Source organism: Hyperoodon ampullatus, assembly GCF_949752795.1.
Source record: "Hyperoodon ampullatus genome assembly, chromosome: 16".
NCBI classification, from domain to species: Eukaryota; Metazoa; Chordata; class Mammalia; order Artiodactyla; family Ziphiidae; genus Hyperoodon; species Hyperoodon ampullatus.
Genome location: NC_136929.1, coordinates 54,660,545 through 54,672,560, shown reverse-complemented (window position 1 = coordinate 54,672,560; position 12,016 = coordinate 54,660,545). Strand labels below are relative to the sequence as shown.

The window sequence follows — 12,016 nt, the reverse complement described above, 5'->3', positions numbered from 1 at the left end:
TAGGTCTTCTGCCCATTTTTGGATTGGGTTGTTTGGTTTATTGTTATTGAGCTGCATGTGCTGCTTGTAAATTTTGGAGATTAATCCTTTGTCAGTTGCTTCATTTGCAAATATTTTCTCCCATTCTGAGGGTTGTCTTTTGGTCTTGTTTATGGTTTCCTTTGCTGTGCAAAAGCTTTGAAATTTCATTAGGTCCCATTTGTTTATTTTTGTTTTTATTTCCACTTCTCTAGGAGGTGGGTCAAAAAGGAACTTGCTGTGATTTATGTCATAGAGTGTTCTGCCTGTGTTTTCCTCTAAGAGTTTGATAGTTTCTGGCCTTACATTTAGGTCTTTAATCCATTTTGAGCTTATTTTTGTGTATGGTGTTAGGGAGTGATCTAATCTCATACTTTTACAGGTACCTGTCCAGTCTTTCCAGCACCACTTATTGAAGAGGCTGTCCTTTCTCCACTGTACATTCCTGCCTCCTTTATCAAAGATAAGGTGACCATATGTGTGTGGGTTTATCTCTGGGCTTTCTATCCTGTTCCATTGATCTATATTTCTCTTTTTGTGCCAGTACCATACTGTCTTGATTACTGTGGCTTTGTGGTACAGTCTGAAGTCAGAGAGCCTGATTGCTCCAGCTCCGTTTTTCTTTCTCAAGATTGCTTTGGCTATTCGGGGTCTTTGGTGTTTCCATACAAATTGTGCAATTTTTTGTTCTAGTTCTGTGAAAAATGCCAGTGGTAGTTTGATAGGGATTAAATTCAATCTGCAGATTGCTTTGGGTAGTAGAGGCATTTTCACAATGTTGATTCTTCCAATCCAAGAACATGGTATATCTCTCCATCTTTTGTATCATCTTTAATTTCTTTCATCAGTGTCTTATAATTTTCTGCATACAGGTCTTTTGTCTCCTTAGGTAGGTTTATTCCTAGATATTTTATTCTTTTTGTTGCAGTGGTAAATGGGAGTGTTTTCTTGATTTCATTTTCAGATTTTTCATCATTAGTGTACAGGTATGCCAGAGATTTCTGTGCATTAATTTTGTATCCTGCTACTTTACCAAATTCATTGATTAGCTCTAGTAGTTTTCTGGTAGCATCTTTAGGATTCTCTATGTATAGTATCATGTCATCTGCAAACAGTGACAGCTTTACTCCTTCTTTTCCAATTTGGATTCCTTTTATTTCTTTTTCCTCTCTGATTGCTGTGGCTAAAACTTCCAGAAGTATGTTGAATAAGAGTGGTGAGAGTGGGCAACCTTGTCTTGTTCATCTTAGTGGAAATGGTTTCAGTTTTTCACCATTGAGGACGATGTTGGCTGTGGGTTTGTCACATATGGCCTTTATTATGTTGAGGAAAGTTCCCTCTATGCCTACTTTCTGCAGGGTTTTTATCATAAATGGATGTTGAATTTTGTCGAAAGCTTTCTCTGCATCTATTGAGATGATCATATGATTTTTCTCCTTCAATTTGTTAATATGGTGTATCACATTGATTGATTTGCATATATTGAAGAATCCTTGCATTCCGGGAATAAACCCCACTTGATCATGGTGTATGATCCTTTTAATGTGCTGTTGGATTCTGTTTGCTAGTATTTTGTTAAGGATTTTTGCATCTATGTTCATCAGTGATATTGGCCTGTAGTTTTCTGTCTTTGTGACATCCTTGTCTGGTTTTGGTATCAGGGTGATGGTGGCCTCAGATAATGAGTTTGGGAGTGTTCCTTGCTCTGCTATATTTTGGAAGAGTTTGAGAAGGAAAGGTATTAGCTCTTCTCTAAATGTTTGACAGAAATCTCCTGTGAAGCCATCTGGTCCTGGGCTTTTGTTTGTTGGAAGATTTTTAATCACAGTTTCAATTTCAGTGCTTGTGATTGCTCTATTCATATTTTCTATTTCTTCCTGACTCAGTCTTGGCAGGTTGTGCATTTCTAAGAATTTGTCCATTTCTTCCAGGTTGTCCATTTTATTGGCATAGAGTTGCTTGTAGTAATCTCTCATGATCTTTTGTATTTCTGCAGTGTCAGTTGTTACTTCTCCTTTTTCATTTCTAATTCTATTGATTTGAGTCTTCTCCTTTTTTTTCTTGAAGAGTCTGGCCAATGGTCTATCAATTTTGTTTATCTTCTCAAGGAACCAGCTTTTAGTTTTATTGATCTTTGCTATCGCTTCCTTCATTTCTTTTTCATTTATTTCTGATCTGATCTTTATGATTTCTTTCCTTCTGCTAACTTTGGGGTTTTTTTGTTCTTCTTTCTCTAATTGCTTTAGGTGCAAGGCTAGGTTGTTTACTCGAGATGTTTCCTGTTTCTTAAGGTAGGATTCTATTGCTATAAACTTCCCTCTTAGAACTGCTTTTGCTGCCTCCCATAGGTTTTGGGCTGTCGTGTCTCCATTGTCATTTGTTTCTAGGTATTTTTTGATTTCTTCAGTGATCAGTTTGTTATTAAGTAGTGTATTGTTTAGCCTCCATGTGTTTGTATTTTTTACAGATCTTTTCCTGTAATTGATATCTAGTCTCATAATGTTGTGGTCGGAAAAGATACTTGATACAATTTCAGTTTTCTTAAATTTACCAAGGCTTGATTTGTGACCCAAGATATGATCAGTCCTGGAGAATGTTCCATGAGCACTTGAGAAAAATGTGTATTCTGTTGTTTTTGGATGGAATGTCCTATAAACATCAATTAAGTCCATCTTGTTTAATGTATCATTTAAAGCTTGTGTTTCCTTATTTATTTTCATTTTGGATGATCTGTCCGTTGGTGAAAGTTGGGTGTTAAAGTCCCCACTATGAATGTGTTACTGTCCATTTCCCCTTTTATGGCTGTTAGTATTTGCCTTATGTATTGAGGTGCTCCTATGTTGGGTGCATAAATATTTACAATTTTTATATTTTCTTCTTGGATCAATCCCTTGATCATCATGTGGTGTCCTTCTTTGTCTCTTCTAATAGTTTTTATTTTATAGTCTATTTTGTTTGATATGAGAATTGCTACTCCAGCTTTCTTTTGGTTTCCATTTGCATGGGGTATCTTTTTCCATCCCCTTACTTTCAGTCTGTATGTGTCTCTAGGTCTGAAGTGGGTCTCTTGTAGACAGCCTATATATGGGTCTTGTTTTTGTATCCATTCAGCCACTCTGTGTCTTTTGGTGGGAGCATTTAGTCCATTTACATTTAAGGTAATTAATTATCGATATGTATGTTCCTATTCCCATTTTCTTACTTGTTTTGGGTTTGTTATTGTAGGTCTTTTCCTTCTCTTGTGTTTCTTGCCTAGAGAAGTTCCTTTAGCATTTGCTGTAAAGCTGGTTTGGTGGTGCTGAACTCTCTCAGCTTTTACTTGTCTGTAAACGTTTTAATTTTTCCATCAAATCTGAATGAGATCCTTGCTGGGAGAGTAATCTTGGTTGTAGGTTTTTCTCCTTCATCACTTTAAATATGTCCTGCCAGTCCCTTCTGGCTTGCAGAGTTTCTGCTGAAAGATCAGCTGTTAACCTTATGGGGATTCACTTGTGTGTTATTTGTTGTTTTTCCTTTGCTGCTTTTAATATGTTTTCTTTGTATTTAATTTTTGACAGTTTGATTAATATGTGTCTTGGCGTGTTTCTCCTTGTATTTATCCTGTATGGGACTCTCTGTGTTTCCTAGATTCGATTAACTATTTCCTTTCCCACATTAGGGAAGTTTTCAACTATAATCCCTTCAAATATTTTCTCAGTCCCTTTCTTTTTCTCTTCTTCTGGAACCCCTGTAATTCGAATGTTGGTGCATTTAAATGTTGTCCCAGAGGTCTCTGAGACTGTCCTCAGTTCTTTTCATTCTTTTATCTTTATTCTGCTCTGCAGTAGTTATTTCCACTATTTTATCTTCCAGGTCACTTATCTGTTCTGCCTCAGTTATTCTGCTATTGATCCCATCTAGAGTATTTTTAATTTCACTTACTGTGTTGTTCATCATTGCTTGTTTCATCTTTAGTTCTTCTAGGTCCTTGTTAACTGTTTCTTGCATTTTCTCTATTCTATTTCTATGATTTTGGATCATCTTTACTATCATTATTCTGAATTCTTTTTCAGGTAGACTGCCTATTTCCTCTTCATTTGTTAGGTCTGGTGGGCTTTTATCTTGCTCCTTCATCTGCTGTGTGTTTTTCTGTCTTCTCATTTTGCTTATGTTACTGTGTTTGGGGTCTCCTTTTTGCAGGCTGCAGGTTCGTAGTTCCCGTTGTTTTTGGTGTCTGTCCCCAGTGGCTAAAGTTGGTTCAGTGGGTTGTGTAGGCTTACTGGTGGAGGGGACTAGTGCCTGTGTTCTGGTGGATGATGCTGGATCTTGTCTTTCTGGTGGGCAGGTCCATGTCTGGTGGTGTGTTTTGGGGTGTCTGTGGCCTTATTATGATTTTAGGCAGCGTCTCTGCTAATGGGTGGGGTTGTGTTCCTGTCTTGCTAGTTGTTTGGCATAGGGTGTCCAGCACTGGAGCTTGTTGGTCGTTGAGTGAAGCTGGGTGCTGGTGTTGAGATGGAGATCTCTGGGAGATTTTTGCCATTTGATATTATGTGGAGCTGGGAGGTCTCTTGTGGACCAGTGTCCTGAAGTTGGCTCTCCCACATCAGAGGCACACAGCACTGACTCCTGGCTGCAGCACCAAGTGCCTTTCATCCACACAGCTCAGAATAAAAGGGAGAAAATGTGGAAAGAAAGGAAGAAAGAAAGAAAGAGTGAAAGAGAGGGAGGAAGGGAGGAAGGAAGGGGATAAAATAAAATAAAGTAAGATAAAATAAAGTTATTAAAATGAAAAATAATTAAGAAAAAAAAAACAAAAAAATGGACGGATAGAACCCTAGGACAAATGGTGAAAGCCAAGCTACACAGACAAAAGCTCACACAGAAGCATATACATACACACTCACAAAAAGAGGAAAAAATAATAAATCTTGCTCTCAAAGTCCACCTCCTCAATTTGGGATGATTTGTTGTCTATTCAGGTATTCCACAGATGCAGGGTACATCAAGTTGATTGTGGAGACTTAATCCGCTGCTCCTGAGGCTGCTAGAAGAGATTTCCCTTTCTCTTCTTTGTTCACACAGCTCCCCGCTGCTCAGCTTTGGATTTAGCCCCGCCTCTGCACGTAGGTCACCTGAGGGCGTCTGTTCTTCACTCAGACAGGATGGGGTTAAAGGAGCAGCTGCTTCGGGGGCTCTGGATCACTCAGGCTGGGGAGGAGGGATGGGTGAGGATGCGGGGTGAGCCTGCGGCGGCAGAGTCCGGCAGGACGTTGCACCAGCCTAGGCACACCGTGCGTTCTCCCGGTTAAGTTGCCCCTAGTTTGCTAGTATTTTGTTGAGGATTTTTGCGTCTATGTTCATCAGTGATATTAGCCTGTAGTTTCCTTTTTTTGTGGTATTTTTGTCTGATTTTGGTATCACGGTGATGGTGGCCTCATAGATGGAGTTTGGGAGTGTTCCTTCCTCTACAATTCTTTGGAATAGTTTCAGAAGGATAGGTGTTAACTCTTCTCTAAACGTTTGGTAGAATTTGCCTGCAAAGCCATCTGGCACTGGACTTCTGTTTGTTGGGAGTCTTTTAATCACTGATTCAATTTCAGTACTGGTAATTGGTCTGTTCAAATTTTCCATTTCTTCCTGGTTCAGTCTTGGGAGATTGTACCTTCGTCAGAATTTGTTTATTTCTTCTTGGTTGTCCATTTTATTGGTGTATAGTTGCTCGTACTAGTCTCATCCTCTGTATCTCTGTGGTGTTGGTTGTAACTTCTCCTTTTTCATTTTTAATTTTATTGATTTGGGCCTTCTTTTTTTCTTGGTGAGTCTGGCTAAAAGTTTATCAATTTTGTTTATCTTTTCAAAGAACCAGCTTTTAGTTTCATTGATCTTTTCTACTGTTTTCTTAGTCTCTATTTCTGCTCTGTTCTTTATGATTTCTTTCCTTCTACTAACTTTGGGTTTTGTTTGTTCCTCCTTCTCTAGTTGCTTTAGGTGTAAGGTTAGGCTGTTTATTTGAGATTTTTTTGTTGTTGTTCCCTGAGATAAGCTTGTATCACTATAAACTTCCCTCTTAAAATTATTTTTCCTGTGTCCCATAGGGTTTAGAATGTAATGTTTTTGCTTTCACTTATCTCTACGTATTTTTTTTATTTCCTCTTTGATTTCTTCAGTGATCCATTGGTTATTTAGTAGTATCTTGTTTAGCCTCCACGTGTTTATGTTTTTTTCATGTAGTTGATTTCTAATCTCATAGTGCTGTGCTTGGAAAAGATGCTTGATATGATTTCAGTTTTTCTTAAATTTACTGAGGCTTGCTTTGTGGCCCAACATGTAATCAATCCTGGAGAATGTTCCATGTGCACTTGAGAAGAAAGTGTATTCTGATGCTTTTGGATGGAATCCTCTATAAATATCAATTAAGTCCATCAGGTCTAATGTGTCATTTAAGGCCTGTATTTCCTTATTGACTTTCTGTCTGGATGATCTGTCCATTGATGAAAAGTCCCTCACTGTTACTGTTGATTTCTCCTTTTATGGCTGTTAGTATTTGCCTTATATATTGAGGTGCTCCTATGTTGGGTGCATATATATTTACAATTGTTATATCTTCTTCTTGGATTGATCCCTTGATCCCTGTGTAGTGTCCTTCTTTGTTTCTTGTAACAGTATTTATTTTAAACTCTATTTTGTCTTCTGTGAGTATTGCTGCTCCAGCTTTCTTTTGATTTCCATTTGGGAATACCTTTTTTCCCTCCCCTCACTTTCAGTCTGCATGTGTCTCTCGGTCTGAGAAGTGGATCTCTTGTAGATAGCTCATAAACAGATCTTGTTTTTGTATTCATTCAGCCAGTCTGTGTCTTTTGGTTGGGACATTTAATTCGTTTACATACGGTAGTTATCAACATGTATGTTCTTATTGCCATTTTGTTAATTGTTTTGGATTTGGTTTTGTAGGTCTTTTTTCTTCCTTTCTTCTTTTGTTCTCTTGTGATTTGATGACTGTCTTTAGTGTTGTGTTTGGACTCCTTTTTCTTTTCTGTGTGTGTATCTACTATAGTTTTTTTTTGTTTGCAGTTACCATGAGGTTTTGATATAGTAGTCTATATATATGTACATAATTGTTCTAAGTCACTGATCTCTTAATTCCAAATATGTTTCAAATATCCTGCATTTGTACTCTCCTCATGATTACTGGCTTAGATATCATATTTGTGTGTAGATGATTTCCTACCTTTACTGTATGTTTGCCATTACCAGTGAGCTTTCCCATTTTGTAATTTTCTTGTTTCTAGTTGTGGCATTTTTCTTTCCACCTGGAGAAGTTCCTTTAGCATTTCTTGTAAAGCTGCTTTGGTGGTGCTAAGTTCTTCTAGAGTTTGCTTGACTGTAAAGCTTTGGATTCCTTTGTCAAATCTGAATGAGAGCCTTGCTGGGTAGAGTATTCTTGGTTGTAGGTTTTTCCCTTTCATCACATTAATTCTATTGTGCCACTCCCTTCTGGCCTGTAACATTTCTGCTGAAAAATCAGCTGATAACCTTATGGGGATTCCTTTGTATGTTATTTGTTGCTTTTCTCTTGTCAATTTAATATTTTTTCTTTGTCTTTAATTTTTGTCAATTTGATTACTGTTTCTTGGCATGCCTGAGACTCTCTTCCTGGACTTAGGTGACTGTTTCCTTCCCCATGTTAGGGAAGTTTTCAGCTTTTATCGCTTCAAATATCTTCTCAGGCCCCTTCTCTCTCTCTTCTCCTTCTGGGACCCCTATAATGCGAATGTTGGTGCATTTGATGTTGTCCCAGAGGTCTCTTAAACTGTCTTCATTTCTTTTCATTATTTTTTCTTTATTCTTCTCTGTGGCAATTATTTCCACCACTGTGTCTTCCAGCTCACTTATCCATTCTTCTGTTTCATTTATTCTGCTATTGATTCCTTCTAGTGTTTTTCATTTCAGTTATTGTATTCTTCAACTCTGTTTGGTTGCTCTTTACATTTTCTAACTCTTTATTAAAAACTCGTAACTTCTCGCTCTGTGCATCCATTCTTTTCCTGAGTTCTTGGCTCATCCTTGCAATGATTACTCTGAATTCTTTCTCGGGTAGATTGCCTATCTCCATGTCACTTAGTTGTTCTTCTGGGGTTTTATGTTGTTCCTTCATCTGAAACATATCCCTCTGCCATCTCATTTTGTCTAAATTTCTATTTGTATGTTTATGTATGTGGAAGGTTAGTTATGTTTCTTAACCTTGGAGAAGTGGCCCTCTGTAGGGGACGTCCTATGTGTCCCAGCAATACACTCCCTTCTTGTCACCAAAGGGCCAGGGGACCAGCTGGTCCCAGGGTAGGTTCTGATCTGCGTTTGCTGTCTTGGTTCCGCATGCTGCTGGATCCTAGTTCTCTTGCTTCTAATGTCTGCCCCCTGGTGGGTGGGGCTGGCCTAGAGGCTTGTGCAGGCTTCCTGGTGGGAAGGGCTGATGCTTGCCCACTGGTGGTGGGTGGGGCTGGGTCTTGGCCCTCTGCTGGGCAGGGCCATGTCAAGGGGCATGTCTAGAGGTGGCTGTGAGATCAGGAAGTCTTTAGGCAGCCTGTCCACTGACAGGTGGGGCTCTGTTCCTGCCATGTTGGTCATTTCACCTGAGGCGTCCCAGCACTGAAGCCTACAGGCGCTTAGGGCCAGGTCTTAGTGCCAAAATGGCAGCCTCCAGGAGAGCTCACGCCAATGAATATTCCCCAGTACCTCTTCCACCAGTGTCCTTGTCCCCACAGTGAGCCACAGCTGCCCCCTGCCTCCCCAGGAGACCCTCCAAGACCAGCAGGTAGGTCTGACCCAGGCTCCTATGGAGTCACTGCTTTTGCCCTGGGTCTTGGTGCACACAAGAAATCGTGTGGGCCCTCCAAGAATGGAGTCTCTGTTTCCTCTGGTCCTGTGGAGCTCCTGCACTCAAGCCCCACTGGCCTTCAAAGCCAAATGCTCTGGGCAGTCCTCCTCCCAATGCCAGACCCCCAGGCTGGGGAGTCTGACATGGAGCTCAGAACTCTCACTCCTGTGGGAGAACTTCTGCAATATAATTGTTCTCCGGTTTGTGGGTCACCCACCCAGGGGATATGGGATTTGATTATTTCGCAAGTGTGCCCCTTCTACCATCTTGCTGAGTTTCTTCTTTATGTCTTTGGATTAGAATATCTTTTTTGGTAGGTTCCAGTCTTTTTTATCAATGGTTGTTCAGCAGTTAGTTGTGATTTTGGTGTGCTCATGTCAGGAGGTGAGCTCAAGGTCCTTCTATTCTGCCATCTTCATGATGTACATACTCTTAATTACTGATTGATAGATTTTTTTTTTACAAACCAGTGCCATATCAACAGGCTCAACAGCACCCCTTCACAGTAGTAATAAGGAAGTCTAATTGTGCATCCATAACAGAACTTCCTTCAGCACCAACTGGGTAACCACTGCGATTCTGAGTGATGCAGGATGCCTCAGCAACACTGGCAGGAGTCCTTGTCCAGCTCCTAGAAGCTGTCTGTGTTCCTTGAATCATGGCTCCCTACCTCTGTCTTCAAAGCCAGCCATGGCAAGATAAGTCCTTCTCACATTGCCATCCATCTAGTCTTCTGACCCAGTTTGCTGGTATTTTGTTGAGAATTTTTGCATCTATATTCATCAAAGATATTGGCCTGTAATTTTCTTTTTTTATATTGTCTTTGTCTGGTTTTGGTATCAGGGTGATGGTGGCTTCATAGAATGACTTCAGGAGTATTCCTTCTTCAATCTTTTGGAAGAGTTTGAGAAAGATGAGTATAAGTTCTTCTTTGTATGTTTGGTAGAATTGCCCAGTGAAGCCATCTGGTCCTGGACTTTTGTTTGCAGGGAGGCTTTTTTTTTCTTTTTTAATTACAGACTCTATTTCATTTCTAGTGATCAGTCTGTTCGAAATATCTATTTCTTCTTGATTCAGTTTTGGTGGGTTGTATGTTTCTAGAAACTTGTCCATTTCTTCTAGGTTGTCCAATTTGTTGGTATATAATTGTTCATAGTATTCTTTTATTACAGTTTTTTGTATTTCTGTGGTATCAGTTGTTTGTTTGGTCTCTTAATTGGTTGTTTTGGGTTTTTTTGCCACATGGCATGTGTGTGTGGGATCCTTGTTCCCTGACCAGGGGTCGAACCCACACCCCCTGCATTGGAAGTGCAGAGTCTTAACCACTGGACCACCAGGGAAGTCCCTGGTCTCTCTTAATTGTTAAATGGAAAGTAAAGTATAGACTGTAAAATGATATCCATACAGTGATTGTACCAAGAAAAATAATGAGGTCTTATTCACTGAACATTTCTCTGTGCCCAAATCTGTGCTAAGCCAGTAGTCTTCACACATCCTTACTAAATGTTGTCATCCCCACTTGTTGAGACTTACTTAGAAAAACTATCTTGGTAGGGTCATTTGGATCATAACAATAGTATGATATGGAATTTAAACAGAAATCTCAGACCTCCATTTCCAGGATCTCAGTCAACTTGCTATTTGAGATCCCTATATATATGCATGGATTAGGATTCAAACACAGAAGAAAAAAAAAAGAGCAATGGCTGCATTAGAGTAAAAGGGTTGTGGTTGTTTTGTTCTTTATTTAAGAAAAAATGAATTACTGGTCTAAAAATATATGTAATAAAAGTTGGGAGAAGAAAAAAAAATGCATTTAAAAAACCTACCTGGGTTTTATGACTGGATGGACCTTGAGACTTTTATTGCTGTGGGTGCTGGGTTTCATTTTTATTCCTAAACCTTTATGGTCTTCTGGTCCCTGTGAAAGTTAAGAGAAAGTTAGGGTGGCAAGAAATCCACCGACATGCCCTCTGGCCCTCACCAAGTTAGATAAAAGTGCTGCCCTTTGTATCAGGGGAGTGGTAGCTTTCCCCAAGTGGTGATCAGTTTGCTCTGAGCCATCTTAAATCCCACCCCATCTCCTTTTTTATCTAGGGAGGGCTGTTCAGGCACAGTGCTGTCAGTAAGGTAGCCATCCATATGAAGGGTGAACCTGAAACTTTCCACCCACTTGTCTCATGCCCCCCTCCCACCAGCTGCCCAGGAGATGATGAAGCTAATCACATTCAGCCCTTTAACTTGTGCTCCTTTTATAAGAACATTACTTTACAGCCTAGTAGGAAACTACGTTTGTCTCATTGGGAAAGCATGTCCTCACTCAACCCCCTGCCTCCCTGTTCCCCAAAAGTGATTTTTCTTCCTTTCTAACAAACAGATATCTGCAAACGAAATCGAAATGCTTTTGATGAGGTTGCCACGCATGTTTAAACAGGAATTCACAGGCGTGGGAGCAACGCTGGAAAAAAGGTGGAAGTTGTGTGCCTTTGAAGGAATTAAAACTACCTAACTGTGAAGAGCAGCAAAGTCTCTGGATATGAAACTGCCTGAACCCAGCCAGGGCTGTACAGTGTGAGCCCAGGAGGTTTGGGGCTGGTCCAGCGCAGGACCTTTATGGAGCCATCAGAGCCTGACTTTAGTTACATCTGTGGCGTTCTCTTGTGAGTGGAAATATAATTGTGTACCAGTTCCCTAAAACAAACAAAGATTCATACTGTGACAGATCTGTTTGCTATGAAAACCAACGATTGCACAGTCATGATGGCAAAACCTTAAAATATGCTACATTTGAGAATAGCTCACCAAGTAAAATATTTAAAGTTAATGATGGTGTGGCAATGGTTGTTGCTAGGCTACAGAGTTGTTGTATATGTAATCTATAGCTGAAATCATTCAATGACATTTTCCTGAAAGTCTTTCTGTTTTAGTAAAAAAAAAAAAAAAAAAAGAGAGAGAGAGAGAGAAAAAAAAAGTAATTTTACAGTGAGGAAAAAAAATCATACCAAAAGAAAACTTGAATATGTGTCTGAACAGTTACTGTATTTTGTAAATTAAGTTATATGCTGTTCTAGGGACTTCTGCCTTATTGAAGAGGCAGAAGATGTGATTGGACTCCTTGAGAATGCTTTACCAAGAATATTATTT

The 12,016-nt window shown here is 39.6% G+C and overlaps 1 protein-coding gene across 3 annotated transcripts in view; it reads left to right on the top strand.

Annotated features, from left to right (window-relative positions):
• The window catches only part of ENOX1 (ecto-NOX disulfide-thiol exchanger 1), a gene marked incomplete at both ends in the record, with an annotated part of 282,081 nt that extends 270,700 nt beyond the window's left edge, over positions 1-11,381 (top strand). For all 3 annotated transcript variants that reach the window (XM_079721567.1, XM_079721568.1, XM_079721569.1), the window contains one exon: positions 11,250-11,381. In XM_079721567.1, coding sequence (XP_079577693.1) covers positions 11,250-11,381 — 132 coding nt within the window. The remainder of the gene's footprint in view (positions 1-11,249) is intronic.
• Positions 11,382-12,016: the final 635 nt, after the last annotated feature.